Source organism: Antrostomus carolinensis, unplaced genomic scaffold, assembly GCF_000700745.2.
Source record: "Antrostomus carolinensis isolate BGI_N321 unplaced genomic scaffold, ASM70074v2 scaffold7227, whole genome shotgun sequence".
Classification (NCBI taxonomy): Eukaryota; Metazoa; Chordata; class Aves; order Caprimulgiformes; family Caprimulgidae; genus Antrostomus; species Antrostomus carolinensis.
Window position 1 is genome coordinate 40,936 of NW_010329454.1, and position 20,815 is coordinate 61,750.

The 20,815-nt window shown below is 40.5% G+C and overlaps 1 protein-coding gene across 1 annotated transcript in view; it reads right to left on the reverse strand.

Annotated features, from left to right (window-relative positions):
* FNDC3B (fibronectin type III domain containing 3B) overlaps positions 1 to 20,340 on the reverse strand; it is a gene marked incomplete at its 3' end in the record, with an annotated part of 60,306 nt that extends 39,966 nt beyond the window's left edge. Inside the window, exons 1-6 of the mRNA XM_010172565.1 lie at positions 20,284 to 20,340; positions 14,027 to 14,184; positions 11,617 to 11,676; positions 8,644 to 8,782; positions 8,256 to 8,309; positions 4,088 to 4,093 (exon numbers count right to left, since the gene is read on the reverse strand). Of these exons, the coding sequence (XP_010170867.1) occupies positions 4,088 to 4,093; positions 8,256 to 8,309; positions 8,644 to 8,782; positions 11,617 to 11,676; positions 14,027 to 14,184; positions 20,284 to 20,298 (432 nt within the window). The remainder of the gene's footprint in view (positions 1 to 4,087; positions 4,094 to 8,255; positions 8,310 to 8,643; positions 8,783 to 11,616; positions 11,677 to 14,026; positions 14,185 to 20,283) is intronic.
* Positions 20,341 to 20,815: the final 475 nt, after the last annotated feature.

The window sequence follows — 20,815 nt, forward strand, 5'->3', positions numbered from 1 at the left end:
CCCTAGAAAGAGAGCGATCTGTAATCAGATAGCTATGAAACAAAACCACACGGTTCTTATTTTTACCAAGTGCTGTTAAATAGTATTAGAATTAGGTGCTTTCATACAGGTACTGTGCAAAGAAAGCTGTGGAAGTCACTGACAGCATTGATACCTAAAATAATACAGATCAACACAGTCAGTTTGCTGTCAAGATTCCTCCTCTTTTCAGATTCTTATCTTCATGTGATGTATCTACAGCTTCTGTCATCCTACTTGAAGTGCAATTTTTCCTACCCATTAACCAAAAAATCATGCAAGTTCAAGGTGAAATTAAATCTCTGAATCTACCAGAGCACAGGAAAACTGCAACCAACATTTCTTGCAAGCGCTTCCCTCTGCACCTCGAATCCCACATAAGCCATCCCTGGTCCTTCAGAAATGCTCTAACCCACAAGAGGGCTCTCGATCCCCACCGTCCAGCCACCGCCAACCCCCAGCCACTGCTGCCCAGGGGGACCAGCCTGGGTGGACCCTGTGCTCAGCCCCAGGCTCTCAAGGTCAGAAGAGATTTACTCATCACAGAGGAATATTTAATGTGCCGGGTTCTGTAGCCATCCCACTGCTCAGAGCAAGCAGCACGCGACAAGCAAAGAGGATTTGTTGGAAAGCATGCAACTTTGTTAAGGAACTTGGATGTCAGAGGTATGTTTTACAGGAGCTTCACATCAACATGACCTGAAGCAATGATGAGCCCTGGCAAAGCCAAGATGGGGCAGCAGCAAGAGAGGGTATCGAGACACCTCTCTGGCTCCCAAGTTCTTCCTCAGGCACATCCCATACAAACCAGCACGGCCAAGGACAGGAACATTCAGAAGTTCTCTCTCTCCCTGCCACGTTTAAACCACAATGAAACCCTTTTCAACCCAATCCAATGTGGTATGCAGCAGGGTAAAAACAAAACCGAGTTTCTTGTAGGACAGAGACCCCAAGATGATGAAGAACAACTGGTCTCACACTATGCCACAGATGGGAATTGGTCACTTTGAAATGTTTCAGGAGAAAGGGCCTGGACTGCTCAATTATACATAAATAATATTTATCTGATTTGAAGCAGTTTAAAGGAGGTTTAATTTAAAAACCTGAATGCAGAATTAATGGACAATAACATTACAAAATACCCCGAAGCACACCAGCCCAGCAAAGCACACCCATGTGCTCAGACTGGTGCAGGAGATAGTTATACCCAGCTCCACAACTTCTTCTGGTGCAAGAGCTCTGTTCTGCTGTTTATTATTTTTGGCACCTGTCTCTACAATTTTTAATTTTTACTTTATCTTGGTAAAATTAACATCTACCCGTAGACAAACCTACTTATTTCACCTGATATACACCAGCTTGACAGAAGACACGATGTTTCTACACCTAAGGAGACTATAAAGAAAATTATTTATACAGGTGTCCCTCACTGCAGCCAACAGCCTCAGCTGCTGCTGCCTCCTTCAGCTCTGTCTGTCCTCCCATCCACCCTTCTTTGTCCATGGTCAATATATCACTTCATCATTAAAGATTTCAACAATGCCCAAGTAGGACATACATTTTTCACTGGTCCATTCTCCAGTCCCTATCAATTTCCACCTCTTTTCACTTATATCGCAACACAGAAGGAAGAACTCCACAAAATGTTTGTAGGAAATCTCCAAGATGTGTTTATCAAGCTAGAAAAGATCACGTAGACCACCAGCACGGCACAACAATCTGGAGACGCTGAAAGGACATTCAGCACACTGGCAAACAGCTGTAACTGACTTTTATTTATACAGTGTGATCCTACACTTGTTCCAGAACTTGGTTTTATACACAATCTTCAACGTCACCCACCTGCTCCAGCTGTAACATTACTGTATAGCCCAAGTAAATTAAGGGGTGGAATTGGAAGAGAATCATGAATCTTAAAGTAGAAGTCTTTTGTAAATGATGAAATTACCTAAAATCCCTAGATACAGAGTTAAATGATAAAACTCCTTTTGGATAAAAATTAAATAATAGGTCATCATACTTCCCAGCTCAGCAATATCATATTTAAAAACCAGACTATAAAAAAATTTAATTAGTAATCTTATGCTTCAGTAAACTATGCATTCATCAGTGCAGGACTACTAAGGATAGATTTTTTTCTTCACCCTATGTAAACTCTCTGTTATAGTTTTAGATACATTAAATTATTTTTTCTCAAACTCTTTAATGACTTCACTATTTGAAAACCACTTGAAAACATTTAACCTCTTTTTGTTTTCTGCTTAAGCATGTACTTTATTATACTTTTCCTATGTGTTTTCTCCAGGAGAACAAAGTGACCAAATGCTAAGGATTTGATTGACAAACTGACGAAGAGCGATGGCTGATTAAAACAGAAAGTCATGGAAAATCTCACCTGCAGCCCAGTGCCTGAACTGAGAGGAATGGATCAAGGAAACTCCAATTTGTCACAAATTGCTGGGTTAAAACTTTGCAAAGATTGCCAAACACTGACGTTTGGAACAGTCCAAATTCTGATATTGTACATATTTTTCTGGTATTGTACATTCCTCAGACTGGCTCAGAGACTGACCGGTATATTACTCAGACTGGCTGGTATTTCGGATTCTATTGGCACTAATTGGAGAGGCTGGCCGATATTTCTAATTATCCTGGCATTAATAGCCTGGAAATAGTCTCTCTGCTCTTAAAAAAAAATATGAAAGCACTAATGCTGGCATAATTATAGACAGGAACAACTGGCAGGCTGGTACTGGCTGCCACCCAAGAGTCTTACAGCTTTCCCAGAATCCTTCTCCTATTCTTTGTCCACTCGGCATCCAAGTTTTAATCCTTTAAATAATGTTTCGTAAGTTGCTTAAAATATACTGTATCATTTCCGCAAATATTTCTAATCCACAAATTTCAGAGGGAGAGCAGACACTGTCTGACTTCTTCACTAGCCCTGGTTTCTCCAGCCTGCATTCTCTATTCTTCACAAGGACAACCCATACTGTGATGATCATCAGGGCCTGCCTGAGGAAACAAGAACAATTCAGCTCAACAAATGCACTAGAATTTGCTCAATACTATAACCCAGCATTTTAACATCATTTTTAAGAGGATTGCCTGCTATTTCAACTATATTTCAAGCTACACACTCACTTAAAAGTGAGTGCTTAAGTTTATCTTGGAGATACAGTTTATTGAGACAAGGGTTATGAGGTTTTAAATGGATTGTTGACTGCACTCCCTGCAGCAGACCTAGTAAATAAACACAAAAGAAGGAATTGGCCACTGCAGGTAGAGTGGATGTAGAAATAAAGCACAGCCCTTCACAAGACCTCACAGCAAATGACTGAATAAAAGCTGCCAGCATCAGATCTGCAACCAGGAGGCAAGGTGGCAATCTGCTGCAGGCCATGGCAGCGTTAACTGCTGTGTTTGGTTCATATTGGCAATAAAAAGCAACAGACTGATACGCAATCTGACACAAAGCTGTGGAGCAAACTGTCAACAATTAATACAACACACCCTAATATCTCTGCAAAGCATTTACTGTGCAGGCTCCTATGCAAGCGACTGAATTTTCTATATATACAAACCTTTAGAAGACAGAATAGGACCTATGAAACATCCCTAAAATATACACAAAACCCAATTTTATCCAAGACTCTCCTCTTGCATGTCTCCTAGGAGCAGCACAGGCACCAAACAGATCGAGAGGGCAGGAAGGTGAACAAACACAGGTCCAAGCATGACTGTGGAGCTCCGTGTATCCAAATTCTGGTGGGCCACCATGGTGCAGATTGTCAGCTAGTATAAATGAGCACACCTCTGCTAGCCTTGAAAAGTTTAAAACTTTGTAGCAGAACAAAGTTATCTCCATTTATCCTTATATATACACTTAACTATTAACTCTCCATCACCAAATCACTAAGTAGTGTGGTATTGTATCTGTCTCTTGAGCAAATTCGAATGAGAGGTTCACTGGATCAGAATTAAAGTTGCTTTTGAGTTATACACAAAATAGCAACACACACCGCAGGAGAGGGATGTCCTTGTCTCTGGCTCAGGAACTGTCCTCCACTTTCCCCTGGAGAATGAACAGGCTACTCCCGCTATCCATACGCACAAGAGAAACTTCTATTTACTACCACTTAACCACAGAATGATCAATTCACATCTAATTAGTAACAAAGGCCTGATTCTTACGGCAGTGCCAGCGGCATTTTCCATGCAGTTTCAGTTTACTGATTTTCACAAACACTAGCATCAGGAGAGAGCATCACCTGCCTTACAGGGATGTCTTCTGTTTGGTATATTTTAAATACTATTTTTTCCAATTAGCTTTTTGCTTACCCTGAATAATCAATCCTGGCACGAAGTCATCAATTGACTAGTTCAGTATTGTAAGGTCAAAGAGTTCAGGTTTCTAAAGTTCATACAAAAAAGAGCCAGAAGGTGGAGTTTTCCTTAATTACTAGTTTTAACTGATTTTGTTGCTGGACTATTGCCAGTGCCAGCATGGGAGGTGCAGGCATTCAGGTGTACTGAATTCCAAAATACCTGTGAAGAGGGGCTGATCCTAACTCCTTTGAAGTCAGTGGAAACTTTGCTAGTGTAAATCCAATTAATCCGAGTGACAACTCACTGATATGATCTCTTACTCTGCTGCTAAAGAATGAAGATTGTAATGGTTTTTCATGCATTTTAAGCTAACACAGTTCATTACCAAGACATTACAACTATAATTCAAAGACCTATGTCTGAGAAAGTACTGAAAAAGAAAGTATTTGCATTTTTTTAAGTAACATTTAACGCCATTCACATTACAAACAAATCAATCCAAACTGGAAGGAAAAAAAAGGTGGAGTAACAGGAATAGTTTTATCTATTTACTCTATTTTCCAGAGTCAGGAAAAACTCTAAAACACACAACTAAAGTGCAGAACAAGAAGAAGCAGCTGCATAGGGGTGGCACATATTAAGCAGCATAACCTTCTCTTCATCAAAGTAGGTCATTTTGTATTCATCAAAGAATACAACACACCTAATTCTAGTGAAGAAACAAACACGACTCATTTGGGTTGCATCGAAAGCTCATCAAATGAGGTGGGAGAAAATTTGTGAACTATGTATGTATGAGACAAGACAGCTAAACCAGAGAATGAGATCAGTATACTGCATCTGTTCTCAGCAAGATACAGTAAAATAAATAAAAAACAAACAAACAACCAAAACCCAAAACCCAACCTGCCCCAAACCCTTTTCTCCAGCCCCTTGAGTGATCCTCCAGAGAAGCAGGATAGGTGTGGTGGCACAGGGCTTGCTGAGGAGCACAGCACTCAGGAACCTGGGCAGAACCCCTCACACCCGGCTGGCACAGCAGCACCCCAGCTCTGCGGGACTCCCCAGCCATGGAGAAATGAGATGCTGCCCTCTTGCTACAACTGACAACCTCACCTAATCCGAAGGCTGGAAAACATGCCACTTCTGCTGTCGTTTTACAGCATTCGTTTATTTTTTTGCATAAACGAATGACACCACCTACACTCCTGGCAGCATTTTAGATGCTATGAACTCTGCCTGTGCCCTGTAAATACAAGAGGTAGTAGCTGAGATACTGTTGAGCATCTGACATGCTCCAAGATCTGAATTGTCCCAGAGAGGGACAGCCTGTTACCCACTCCTTGGTGGGAGCAGGGAGCACGGCTTGAGTGGAGGGAACACGCCAGCGTGCCTGGGTTACATCAGACGCGCTTGCCCCACCACCTCCACCCTCCCCACATCTCCCGTGCCCAATGCCAATTCTGTTTCCGTAGTCTGAGGGTGCAGCCTTTGCATGACTGTTCCAGGATCTGCTTGTCGCTTCTGTGTTGTGAGGGCTTTCCACAGCTCACTGCCACGAGATCCCTCCCTAGGAAGGGACTCAACTTCTCAAGCAGACTGTCATTTTAGGGTGTTTTCCTAACTTTATCATTGGATAGATTTCTTGTTCTCCACTCATGCAAAGCCCTCTCTGCTCTGCAGCCACAATTTAATTTCCTTCTGATCGCCGCTTTTCCCATGTTTATGTTTTATTCTGTGCCCTGTAGCTAATGAATGTCGCTCTAGCTGAGATCTGGCAGAGTTTTCGCCGTTGCCTGGCAAGCGTTCTCCTCTTCCCTGATGTATTTATTTCTTGATTTCACCGGGACACAGTGTGGCATTGTAAAAAAAGTTAGTGCTTTTGCTTACGTGGAGTTTACACAACCAAGTGCGAGGGTACAGGGCATTGCAAGAGAATTGTCTTTTGTATTTGGGTGTCATAACTCTGGTCGCTCACTGCACCCCATGTCAGAGGCACAACTTGCAATGGCACATGAAAAAGTGAGTGGAACAGCTTGCCGAGCTCGCTGTCACAGGTAGGTGAGGCTCCTGGAGATGCAGGCACAGACTTTTTCTTTAATAAGTCTTAATAGCAAGTTTTAAATCAGCAACTCAAAATTGCATTGCTGTCTCATATCAGAGGAAAAAATTTTTCAGATTCCATCTTACTACCAGAAAACTATGTTTCAGTCAGGAGTCTTGTCAAACCACTGGAGATGTACCAAATTAATTTGTGCAGGGCCATTATTCTTTCATCTTTGCTGGCTAGCTATCCACTAGGATCTCAGATTTCAGGATTGTTACTGAGAAAACAAGGTAATTAAAATAGATAAGACTAAGGGAATCAGGATGCCTTCATTCTTCCCCAGTGGTACATGAGCTAACCTAAACCAAACTACTTTTGCACTGCGAAAAACAGACATCATAACAATTCTTCCTGAAGACAAAACTCCAGGTATATACAGAGTATTAAAGGACAAAAACATTTTAGAATTGCCTAACATATATCCAAAATTAAGACTCGCTCCATGTGGACAGAATTAACGTTAAAAGTATCTGTTGTTGGTCTCCTTCCTCTTCCCTTCCCTTTGCAGGCTGGAATTATTCACGTTTCCACCACTTCACTGCTCGGTGCTGTTACGTTTCCATGGCTCCACGTTACTGGAAGCCTTTCAAGAGATCACAACTGCACAGTCAAGGTGTCACTGAAGGTGTAATGGGATCATCCTGGCCCGTTCTTTTGGAGAAATGTCTTTTTAATCTCCTTTCCCAGACCTTATACTCTGCTTTGTTCTTCTTCACTGATGACCTTTCCCCTTCTATTATGCAGAGACTGACAGCATGCCATTCTGAAATTATTGTTTAATTTCAGTTCAGCTCAGTAGGTTTCTCAACATGTAGACCCTCCTTGCTGTGATACTGCATACAATAAATGTTTGCACAGAGTGGTTCCAAACGGCCAACATGGAGCAGAATGATCTGGGAACACATTACTAGTGAAATGATGGAAAACTATTCCTAACAGAATACTCCCTTTAGAATATTATTTTTAGACACTAAAAACCGTAAGAGACGTTTCTTAGGACTGTACAACTACAGAGAATTTAGTTGTACACACTCTTCACACTTTGCATTTCCTGACTCATCACTTTTTTTCCTTTACATGTTGCCCAAGCCATTTCTGTCTCTCAATATATATTTTTTTTCTTTCAAGGATGATACTCACTGACTCATGCTTTCTACAGAAATAAGGTTTGCACAATGGAAAGGAAAGTGGAAAGGAAAGTAGAAAGGAATTAGGGGATGGAGGAAGGACTCACAACCAGAACCCACCCACAGCAAATACTCCACATCTCCTGCTTTTGGCACTCTCCTCGACAGCACTCTGCTCACTAAAGATGTAAGATATTTGGGACAGAGAACTTACTGCCTTTTGTGTCTGGAAGGGGACTAATTACCACTATGTAAAGGACACTGTTCTTTTGACCCTGAATACATTATCTGGAGAAAGGGCTACAGGATCATGTCTCTTGTCCTTCACCCAGACAGAATCCAGAAGAAAGATATGACAAACAGAACTTTAAGATATATCACAAGTAACCAAATAATAAGTAGTGCTAATGAACAAATAAAGTACACCAAATGAGCGATAAAGAGTTAGATTTCAAGAGTACAGAAGTAGTTGTCTCCACATAAAATACACTGAATGAAAAGTGAAAAGATTTTCTCCCACTGTCCCTTTCACCTTTCCAGCTCTTCACCTAATGCCATCACAATTTCATTGTCCTACTTTCTCCTGTTTTTAATTATTTTTCTTTACTCAGCAAATCCTTGTAAAGTCTGAATGCCATTCATTTATGTATTTATTTCAACTAGTCATTACTTACCTCATCCCACTCCAGAAGGTAGCTGGTGATTTTTGAACCATTATCAATGGGTGCCTATGAACAAAAAATAAACAAAAAGTGATTCTGGGAATAAGAGGAAACTACTTCCCCTCCAGGCAAATGACTACAGTTTAAAGTGAAATCAAAGCTTGGGGTTTGCACACAGCTTGGCAACCTCTTAAGGCACACCGAGAAGAAGCTGGACATAATGAAACACACACGTTTTTACAGTCAAGTCAGTGCTTGGGGAGGGATTTGTCAGAGCACAGCAAGTTCAAGTCCCTTACTGAAAAATGACTGTCTCAGCTTGCAATTATTTTCAACGGTTATGCTCACTGTTGGTTAACTATTTTCCTCTGCTTTCTTGCCCGATCCAAGCATCACTTACCTTCCACTGTAAGGTCAAGGAGCTTTTGGTCCTGTGCGAGGGTTTGGGTGGGAAGGGACACTCTGGTGCTGAGCTGTGAGTGGTGAAGCTGACTGGCTCTGAGCAGGATCCCTTTACTGAGTTGTACATTGCATATACCCTGGAAACAATATTCAAATGGGTTATAAATTTGCTGACAGCTACAAGATGAGACAGTACTGCCTCAGCCACAGTATTTGATTACCAAAGCATCCATGACACTGTCCACTAATGATAGATTTCTCACAGACCAGTGCCTATCGTTATTCTACTTCACTTGATACAAGTATGAAAAAAAATTCATAGCTGAAGAGGAACAGTGTTTTGTGCAAATACTCCCACAGACCACCAAGTTATCATCATAATCTTTTCTTTCCACCGCTATTTCCTTGCCTACTGCCAGACTTTCACACACTGTGCTAAAATCTTCTTCACAATACAACAGACAGTATGAACTCAGGAGGAAAAGGTATGAATTTGAATGCCTGGTTTACACTGGATTCACATGTGCCACATTGAGTGGTAGAAACTGCTGGTCTCCTTCCATGGGTACAAGCTTCTCCAACACAGCTCAGGTGTCAACACTTCCTGGACCTCCATGAATTAGTAATTACATTACTTTGATAACTAAAAATCTTCAAAGCAAATTTGATTTCAGGCAAATCCTCTAGAAATCAGCACGGGGAGGGGGGGATACACAATACTAAATAACGTGGGAAAGCGAATACAATATAGTTGAGCACTTCCTCACAAGGTGATTTTCTCTGAAAAATTAATGATGTTATTTTTTCCATTCACATTTTCCATGCAGCAAAAGAAAAGTGCAAATCGGAAGTCTTCTACTCAAAATACCGTTCAAACCATGACCAGACAATGACCTCTGAGCTGGCTGTAGCTATTGTGTACTTGAATGCAGAGTGTAAGAAAGGGCAATTTCTAAATTTGTTTTCAGTAGATAAGAGTAATTTATGTACAATGGCCACCTACATAGAATCAAACCTTATGGGGGAGGTTCACAAGAACTGCTGTAGTGCTGCTTTACCCATCACCCATTAGCAGTCAGGAGTGAAAACATGTGCAATTAATTAATTGAGTCTGCATATGGCAAGTGGTACGTACGTGTGCCGGAAATCAGCGTAGCCAAGCATCAAACACACACCATCGAGGAATACAACCATGTGAAAATGAGCTGAACAAGCATCTTCTGCAAGTCATTGAAACACTGAGCACAGTCACCTCTGCAGGTACCAAAACACTACTACATGAAGAAACACAGGAGGTAGACTCAGAGTAAACCAGGTTCTCCTGGGTGCCTGGGGCCCAGCAGGGCAGGACCAAGCGCAAGCAGCTTGTCTGTGCAGAGACGAAGCCCTGAGAGATGCTGCCAAGGTTAAGGAGACCCAGGGCGATCTGCTGAGTCACATAAATGTCTTAACTCAACAGATTTATTTCTTCGCAGTCGTTAATACTTAACGTGGTTTCAGTGCAGAAAAAAAACCTGTTGTGCAAATCAAACAGCCGGCCTTTTCAGCCTCAGTTCCTCCACCACAAACACACGCTGCTGCTTTTTAAGCCTGACTTTTATATTGGGCAGTCACTTGGGTTTTTTTTTTAAAAAGTTATTGCCAACTTGTTCACAAATTATTTCTAATTTGTCAAACCTGCAGGGAGGAGGAGGGAGCTGTAGGTAGGGAGAAAGAAGTCAGCCAGGCAATGGGGCAAATACCCCCATATCCCTGAAAATGGCAGGAGATCTCAACGCTGCGTGTGGCGATCGCTCGCCTGACTGACGCTGGCTTTAAAAATGATGCTCTGTTGCTTACAGTAGGAAGCTCAGAGTGTTTTACAACTTTCTCCTCCTTGCTGCCATCCATTTGCTGCTGCTAGGGCTGGGACTACTGCCCAACCTGGGAGCCTGGGTCTTTTACTTATTTACAAGAAGTTAAATCTGGTCTTGTGTTTCTACGTGAAAAGTTCATTTTACGGCTCCACTAGAAAGTATGCTTCAAAAAGAAAAAGAAGCTATAGTATCAGAGCAAGACAGACACATTTTGGTGCTTGGTCTTTTCTAGAGCTCAGAAGCAAAGTGTTTGTTCTTTAAATACAAACAATAGCAGCCTAGATGTGAAAAAGGTACACCAAACCTAGCCCTCGTCTGGAAAAACAGAACGAAACAATAGACAGGAGTGAAAGGATTTTTTTTTTTAAAAGGATATTGAGCATAAATGAACAGGATGTGAATTTGAAGCCTAGGTTCATAGGCAAAGTCTTGAAAAAAAAAAAAGCAACATGAGCAGATAACACCACAGACGGTGTTAAAAACATCAGTGAGCAAAACCAAGAATGTGTTAATAGTTAATAAATGTGTAAAACACATTTTTAGAATCAAAGAGAAATATGCTCTGAAAATACTACAACAGGCCAGTGTGAATATATTTTTTTTTTTTTTCATAAATACAGCAATTACTATGGTCAGATGGGTCTGTAATTGGCAGATTTACTTCACAGAGTAAGGAGTATTTAGGAAGAAACTGTGCTGGAGTACTTTCAGTGCTAGCACACCTACGTTACAATAACTGAAGAAATGCCAGTTGCTTGAGTCAAAATTTTTAAGAAGTTTGCAGTATCCCACTTTCTTACACAAGCACTTCCAGGTCTATAATACATCTAGACAGAAATAAAGATATGTAGATGTCTTTTTTCCTCTTACTCTAGCAATAATAACAACATAACAGAAAATGTATTGTTCAAAAACCACTCTCGTTACTTAAAATCTGAGATAAAATCCACCAGAAAATATTTAGAAGCTACTTGAAAAAAAACTAAACCAACCCTAGAGAGGTGACCATGAAATCCTTGAGCTGTGCTGTACAGTTAGATAAAAAAACTTTCACATTTATTCTCATATAATTGAAGAGTTAATATTCAAGTGACATTATAGTCATACTAACTCACCTGACATGATAATCTGTTGCTGGCCTAAGGTCTTTCAGGTTATATTCTAATTCTTCTCCACTGCAGGAAAAAAAGCCCCAAACCAACAAAATCAATAAATTATGAAAAGCAGTAGCACACTTAGCACAGCTAGTGATTTTCCAGTGACTATTTTCCCTCATATTATGGTTTCAAAGAAGAAAAAGACATCCCACCACAGAAAAATAGTAGTGAACAATATACCAACAATTTGTCAACACACTTCATGTTTCGTGAGAACTTTATGAAGCTCCATATACATACCAGAAATGTAGGTATCATCCCAGTGTATACAGTGAACTGGCTATATGGGTTTATTTCAATGCTATGCTTACATTTTGTTGATATTTGCACAAAGTTCATTGTATTTTTCAACCCTCCCAGAGTTGAAAGGAGCAGAATCGATACATTAATTTTGTATTTTCTGCACACTCGCTATTTCAAAATACTTCATAAAAAGTGAGAGTCATTGAACTTCAGAGGAAAAAGTACAGTTTGTTGCACAATTGTTTCACTTATTTGCTTTCTCTTCCAGAACCACATTTTCTGTGAGGACCACAGCAAGGAGACCTTTAATTAATGCTCTAACAGCTGGACCCAGATCTCTTTCAATACCAAGAAAAGTAAAAACACAGAGATTCAGACATTTTAGGAAAAAAACAGCATATAATCTATTATAAATTTCAAATTTAGCCAACATAGTTAGGGCTATTCTTTTTCCTTCTGGTTTGTTTCCTGGTAAATGAATGCTAGGCTCAGTCATGTGTTGCCAATTCTGTGAAGATTAAGCTACGGGTCAGTGCTTAATAAGTAATAGCCATCTCATGTAAGAGCTTGGCTTATTCATGATTTTATTAAAATACTGGAAACAAGGAAATTCTCAGTTTAGCATAAATATTTCCTAAGATAGTTGGGACAAATATAGGGAGGTATCTCAAAATCAAGAGAACAAAATCAACTGGAAAGCGCATGCCTGCTGGACTGCCCAAAATCCATCAAAAAAACTTCTTTTTTTTTTTTTTCATATAGTCCAATGCTCTGCAAATTAATTTTTTTCCCCTCTGAAAGGAGCGCACCTCATTGCAAAGACAATGTATTCAACATATTGCAGACCTTCTTTTGCCTGTAGTAATAATGATTACTGCTGCTCGTGACGGAGCGTCCCACGTTAAGCTAACAGCTGTACCCTGGCCAGCAGCAGGAGACAGATTACTACTAGCAGCTTTAAAACAGATGCACAGCATTTCATAATCAGGAGAAAATGTGCAGCCATCACACCAGCAAGCACAAGAAGTACTAGAAAGTCTCCTTCCCATTTTAAGAGCTCAGCAGCACATGTTAACATACAGAGATGCTCACACTGGCTCACAAAAAGCTAAATACCAAAAAAACCCACCCCCAAAAAAAGTCAGGCAGTGTTTCCCTGCTTAATATAGAGATGCTCACACTGGCTCACAAAAAGCTAGAGTAAATACCAAAAAAACCCACCCCCCAAAAAAGTCAGGCAGTGTTTCCCTGCTTAATACACTCTTTTTATATTGCCCACGACAGTTCCCACAGACCTGCTTTTAGCATATCAGAAAGAATACCCGAATTCACAGGACATATGAAGAAAGGAGATAGTTTGGTCTCGAGAGGTAACTCCATAAATGCTGTACCACCTGGACTCTATTTAATGAGATTTGGGAAGGATTAGCTATTCCATGACAGCCCAGGTCACATCTCAAAATTTTCTATCCTTGATGTCATTAGCAGGGAGAAGGAAAGGCATAACACCATATGTACTTGATCACAGAATGAGCTCAGCGGAGCACTGGAAGGAGGGACAGAGAAATCCCTCAGAATTTTTACTGAAGGCTGCTGAGAGCCAAGTATTTGGGTTTTTCTGGGGAGCCTATAAGAGCCTGTTAATTGCTGTGCTCCCTCCTCTGCTCATCTAAGACTCTACAAGGCAGTAAAGCCCTCAACTTTTGCTCATTAGTTCAAAAAGCAAGCTTTACTGCTCTTAATTCTGTACATCCACACAAATGTAGCCCATTAGGAAGGCAGCTCTCCTGCCTGCATGGTGTCCACGAAAGGTTCTGACATTTAGCATAAGAGAAAAAGTAACCTTTTCATTGGCAATGGGAGAGACAGCATCGAACCCAAGATCTGCCACGTGCTGGGGAAGGCAATTAGAGACCTTTTGACATGCACTCAACCCGCTCACCCCAAGCTCCTTCAGCAAGGGGGGCTGACAGGACAGCGAGGGAGCAATTACCAGGTGTCACAAACATACCTTTATTCTGTGTCCAATGGGGATTCCAAAATATACCCTGGAAAGCTAAGAGAACGTATTCCTAACAAAAACAACAAATTGAGAGCAACACAAGTGTAAAAATGATACTGTTACCTGTAAATTATCTTGTATTTTCCATCCCTCCCTTTATCTGATAAGGCAACCTCATAGGTACAGGTGTAAGGCAAACCATTGTTGTGTCTATCTGCATTTAGAAGGCCGGCGGGAGGTGACCAGGAAAGTAAAACTGTTCTTGCTTGAATATTTGTAACCTATAAAAGAAACATCAGTTACTCTGAATTCCAATAAGAATGCTATCCTGCATTTGCTTTTTGCTCGCATCTTCACAATCAATTTATTGTAAAAAGGAAATTTTGGAGATAGAGGTGAAATATAAAGGGGCAGAAACGGTCATCAACAGCACGAACAAAAATACAGGTTCATGGCATAAACTAATCTCTAACAGATGAGGAATAGAGAGGGATGTCCCCCTGCAAAGAGCTGGCTCATCATTGTGAGGCATCCTTTGCTGGGTGCTCGGACTCCATTCTGGAGGTACCTGCTGCCGTGGCCACGGCCAGAAGGCAAGTGAACTAAGTGAAATGAAGCCTTTATCCTACAGATTGCTTTGTACTCAATTATTTTCTAAAGCTTTTGTTAGGGAGATCCTCTAATAAAACTCTGATGGCTTTTTCAGTCATCCCGTTCCTTCTTGTAATTTGAAACAGTAATAATTCAACTGTAAATAAGTAAAAATCCCAATTCAATCTACAAGGTTACGCTGACTCAAAAGTATAAGAGAAAATCCTAAGAGAAGTCTAACTTGGCAATTAAAAATTACATTGTGAATCAATCACTTTTTTCCTTGAGAAAAAAAGCTGCATGTATGATCTACAGGCACCCCTGGGTGCAGCTCTACAGCAACACCTCTATGGCAGACGGGTGAGGATTTTCTTTTAATAAAGCACAGAAAAAATACCTGAAACACCAAAACAACTTTATCACCCCACCAGTGCAGCTGTATTCTTCTAGAAACACAGGTTCAAATGCCTCTAGCCTGCCTGAGCTGACAGAACTAGCATTGCCTTTCTCACCCGGAGAGCCCGCTGGCACAGTGCTGGAGGCATCATTCATCAGCTGCACGTACCAAACAGCAGCTTCCCAAAGAACAGCCTTCTGTTATCAAGCCAAGAAAGAAGAAAAAGAAAAAAAAAAACAAAACATCCCCCCCCACCACTGTCTCTAAAGAAAAAGAAATAAAAAACAATGGTTGCACTGGCTATCTTGGAAAGACAGCACAATATTTTCATGCACACCTTCTGAAAAAAGCCCAGGGAAGCCTCAAAGCCTCCATAGCCTCAAGCTCTCTGCCACAAACTCCACTTTTCATAATGAAAACTACTACTTTTTTTTCTTTCTTAATTGTAGTGAAAATGTAAAAAACACTTTTTTTTTTTTTTAACCTAGCCTCCATGAGGAGGAATCAAAGCACAAGGTTTTATATTCTTTATTCATTTCTCCTACGCATCAAATTTCACTGGTTCTATTATTTTAACAGATTTTTCCAACACACAGAGCAAAATGTTGTTATTTTAGAAGGTGTAAGATGAATGATGCAGGTGCTTAGGTACACATTTCCTACACTTTTATTGAGACAATTGAAACACCTTACCCTTAAGTGATTTGGTAATGAAATCAGATTTCAGGGACCGCTTGTTTACAAATCCAGCTTCTGGATATCTTTATATAATGGAGAATATTTAACTGCTCACTTGAAAACAGATTACTTACAGCTGAAGAGCACTGCAACTGTTGTGCGTGACACCCATATATCAAGCAGATACTTTCTAAGCAAGTCATAAATCTGTTTATAACAAACTGACAAGTAGGTGACACCACAAAACGTCTTGTCTTAACTTAAACACCGTGCTCTCAAAAGTTAAAGATTTCAATTTATAGCAGCACACTTAAATCCTGCCAAAGAGAAAACCTCTCTTCAAACTGATGTGAAAAACAAGTTGCAAGGCAAGAAGTTTTAAGTAGTATTGAGCTTTTTTTTTTTTTTTGGTAAGAAAATACAAACATGCAAATTCTTGTATGAATTTCATGAGATTTCTTGCTCTGGTCACATTTTTCCGATGCTATGAAATCATTATTTGCTGCAAAACCCTGGTCTAGTGAAAACTGATACAGGAATAGATAGCTTATAAGACTCCTGAACTATTCAAATAAGATAGATAAGTTTAATTTTTTAAGATATATATACACACACAGGTATGTGAATGAAATTGTGACAAAGATATTTAGCGCTAGAAGTCTGTATTTAAAATAGTATTTTGATTAGAAAACTGGATAATGAGATTTAAATGGACTTTTTTTTTTTAACATACATTACTACTATGCCAGCTCAGCCCATCAACACGGAGTTTCTTTTATTATGGAAATATGCTTGCATAATTGTTTTTCATAAATGCAGACAGACTTGGAGCTGGAGGCATGATATCCTGCCAATGTTCTATTGAAATGTTTTTCTCTATGACTGCTCACGGGGACACACGTATATGTTCTGTGTACGGCAAAAACTCTGGCCTTTCATGAACTTTAGCAATCTGTAAAAAGTTAGGTCTTTTATAGTTTCTTAAAATAAGAAGTATCTTATGGACTAACCACTAGGAACTGTTAGGACTATTATTCTGAAGTCAGTGTGTAGACATTTCTATGCAGAGGATAAAGGTCCAAACCCAGTTGCTAAGCTGCTCCAGCTACACCATTAACTTCTTACTGGTAGAGCGTGGAGAGTGGCTGCTGGCCTGCCTTGGTGGTGTTACCTACACACTAACTGCTGGTGGGGGTTTAAAAATAAACACCAGAAATCGTTAAACACAATTCTTTGCTGCACTGAGTACACACAGCGAGTGTAGTGAAGCAAGTGAGGGGTCACCGCCTGCATGAGAAAAGGCAGAAAAGGCAAATCTATACACTCCCTGGGTACAGAAAGCAGAACAGCACGGTGCACGTCAGCACGAGCACTGGGCACGGATTTATTTGTACAGAGATAAACCTATCTGCTGTGCACTGGCTAACAGGCACCGTATCGTATCATGTTCACCAGCCAAAGGCGTATCTCTTCACTACCTGATCTAATGGCCAAAGCCACCACTGAACTTCACTGAGGAACTCCTACCTGGAGCAGAAAGCACTAGCTTTGCGATAAAAAAGGGTAAAGTTAAATGAATGGGGTTATGATACGCTGAGAATATCAAACAGTCACTTGCAAAACAGCTCAGTAGCTTTAACTCCAACTTTTCTCACTTACTGGGAAAACAAGCACCTTTCCATAGATAGTGAGGAGCTGCAGAGATCCAGAGCAGCTCTTCTCCGTGCTGTAAGGAACAACACAGCTAACATCTCAATGTGGACTTAATGTCACTATCAAACTTGTAGACATAAATACTCAGCTGCAAGTAAAAAAACAGTTTATTGTTCTTTAATGCTGCTCTAATTCCACCTGACCAAAATATAAGCAGCCAGAGCACCTCTTCATTGGCCAGGCTGATGAACCTCTGCGCTGCTTTCCAGTTACCCCAGCCTGATCTTCTGTCCCCAAAATGACTGTGCTCGCTTTGAACAGGACTAGCTTGGCCTTTTAGCTGAGAACTAACAAAAGATTCTCCCACAAGGAGTTTTGTATGTCTGGTGAAAAGCACAGTTAATTAGTTTCTGAAAACTTCTCAGTTTACACAGTAAATGTCTGCTTTCTACGCTATCAAAACTCAGTGGTGTAAATAATTATTTCATAAAAGCCCCTGGGAAAGAATCCCAACTCCTGCACTACTTTAATAAGGTTACAAGGCTGATGAATATCGGTCCTTCCCGTCTTTCAGGTAATGAACAATGTTTCTGTACAACTTTCATTATCTTTCAAATTCCGGGTTAGCATTCACAGGCATCGTGTGGTTCGGGGTTTTATTGTATGTGTGAGAACTACACTGCAAGCAACATTCATTTACTCCCTCGAGGGCAATGTTTGAAAGACTTGGGGGTCAAATGAATTCACAGTTATTACCGGGTCGAAATTTTGCTTTTAAACTATGGCTCTAATCCTGCAATTTTAAGCAAAAATCCTGATGATTAAATATGAGTTTCGCTGCAGATCGAGCCAGCGGGAGCGGGCTGCCTTTTGGAAAGTCAAACTAATGTTTGGGCTCCGACTCGGCGGACCCGCGGTGTCTCCCTGCTGATTCGGCTCCCCACCACTTCTGAAACCCAGAATCAAGTTTCCCTTCCCTCACCGAGGTATTTGCTTTAGAGAATGCTTACTTTGTCTGCAATAATGTAAATTAAAAATATATTTCAGTTTAAATACAGACACAAGGGGGGAGAAAAACAAAAAGCTGCTTTTTAAAATTTGTGCTGTCAAAACCGTGATTAAATTTACAGTGTGGTTGCACGTCTCAAACAGGTAACAATATCTACTATCAAAACCAGACTTACTGCTCTGTGCCCTTTCATTTTAATTGTGCCATTTCATTCTACACAATTGTTTTTCTATACATTGTTTTATTTTTCAGTCATATAGGCATAAGGCTTACCAAGAAATACAGCCCAGCTGACTATTAATGCATAATACGATGTATTTCCATCAGATATAACACCGACTCCACACACACATAATCATTCATAGCAATTAATGGTTTGTGAGACTCCTATGAGTTTAATTAATCACAAATGTCAAAGTCACAGAGAGAATAATAGATAATCCCCTGCACCTTCTCACTAAATGTCATTATTATTGAACTAGCATTTGTCATGCTTTAGGGTTTTGTTTTTTTCCCTTAAAAAAAAAGAAATCCTATTTTTGAAGTCATTCAAGGAAAATTATTTTTGTCAATTTTTAGTTTTTTGCTCCCCTCCACTTTAAATGCTCTGGTTCCCATAAGCTTAATTGTACAGAATTTGGAATCCTGCAAACTGCCCAAATAGCTTCTCTCCTCACCTCTAGAGATACAAGTACGAAATCACACATTTTTCACACTGGGTCTCTGGATCTTTGCAAAAGGCACCTGGCTGTGGCATTTTACCAGGTGAGTAACATCCAGGTAGTCCTCAATACAGAAATATTGACTCGTTCTGTACAATAAACTAGCCTAATTCTGTGTGAGGTGCACTTTCTTCCTTTCTGATCCTCCAGAAACTCTTCTCTCAAGTCTTCAGCTTAGCACTGTCACTTGTTTCTACATGAAATAGAGGAACTTCCCTTCTTGCAAACAGAAACTCGGGCTGTAGCCCCCTGGCATTTATCACCTCGGCAGCTCTGGTTTAGATTCTGGCTGGTTTTGAACCTGCTCTCGTAGATGCCATGACAGTAGGATCCAACACCTACTGACTGAGTGATTTAAGACTGAACATCTTTTGTATTTATTCAGACCAAAAGCACCCAAGAGAACAGATCCTACAAATAAAACCCAGCCTGTGTTCACACCTGCCTCTTCCTGAGCTCTGCCACTTCTGCATCTAAGGAGCTGCCACCCCTTCACGCTCCCATTGCAGGACTTCTTATATCAGCATCTACCCAAGTTCCTACCAAACCCAGTCTTTAGATGAGCTTTCCAACTGCTATTTTTTTTTTTTTTAGTTTGCTTGCTTGTTCGCTAGCTCTCCAGGTGGTCAGAGAAAGGCCTGAGCCCTGACAGAGTACAGGAGATCAAACTCCCAGAGCACAACCTTCTGCCTCGTGGCTGCTTCTCCACGTGCCTGCTTGGACCATTCATTTAGATCCGCAACACCCATCTGGTTTTCACTTGACACATCAAACTAGGAAAACCATCACGTTCAAAGGTCTCACAACCAGATTTATTAATAGCCTTCCCTGACTGTGATCACACCCACCACGGTGATTCAATTTCCATTACAATTCACATGCTTTCATGGCTCAGACAAACGTAGAATATAGCAATTGCCATTGAATACTAAAATTATCTTAATTTAATCATTATTACAGACAGAAATTGCTCATGCCAAATAAAATTAAACCCAGGGGAGATGGGGTAGGAGCTATGTAAATCACTCCAGCGCGCTGGTTTCCCCATCACAGTATGAATTCTGGGAGTTGTCCCCCCTGGCAACAGGCGACTGCTGCAATTCCTGCAGTGGGCAGAGCCCACAAATACCCACAAGCACAAAAGATGCTTCAAATTTATTCCCACTGACTGTATCCTGGTGAAATAAATTAGATATATTCAGAGGCAACATCTATTAAGGAAAAAAAATTCAGAGGTGCTCCTCTGTGAAATCACCACTATGTTGTGACACAATCTACTTACCACATTTACTATTTTTTTTTGTGTCTGTAGTAATGTAGGATCACGTACCTGTGGTTTCTCCATTCCAGAAAGAATGTCTTGAACTCTTTTTGTTTCTGAATCAAATTCTGTAAAATAAATAGAAATATAAATAACCAAAAGTAAACAAAAATGTCAGCTATGTCAGTAATTCTTCAGGAATTTAAGAGAGAGATAGAGAGAGATTACCTGTACATGAGCATCAGCTGTTTTGCTCTTGTGAATTTAAGGTATGCAGTTACATGGATTAATATTAAAAAATTATAAAATATTAAAAGGAGGGAATGAAACCTTCCAGTAACTGCAGATATTCAGAAAGATGGGATTCTTTGTAGAGGTATCCCCCACAAACAATGTTTTTAATTGGGATTTGCTTTCACAGAGCAAAACCATCCTATTTCCAAAGCTCGGTCGTGGAAGAGGCCCAGGGGCTTCTACTGCTCAATTAGTGCTGACCCTGACTCTGGTTTGTTCACCAAACACATCCTTACTCCACCACCAGCTGCAGAGCTGAGCTATCTGCTGGCTCACCAGAGAACCAGGCTACCGGAGAGGATGAGCA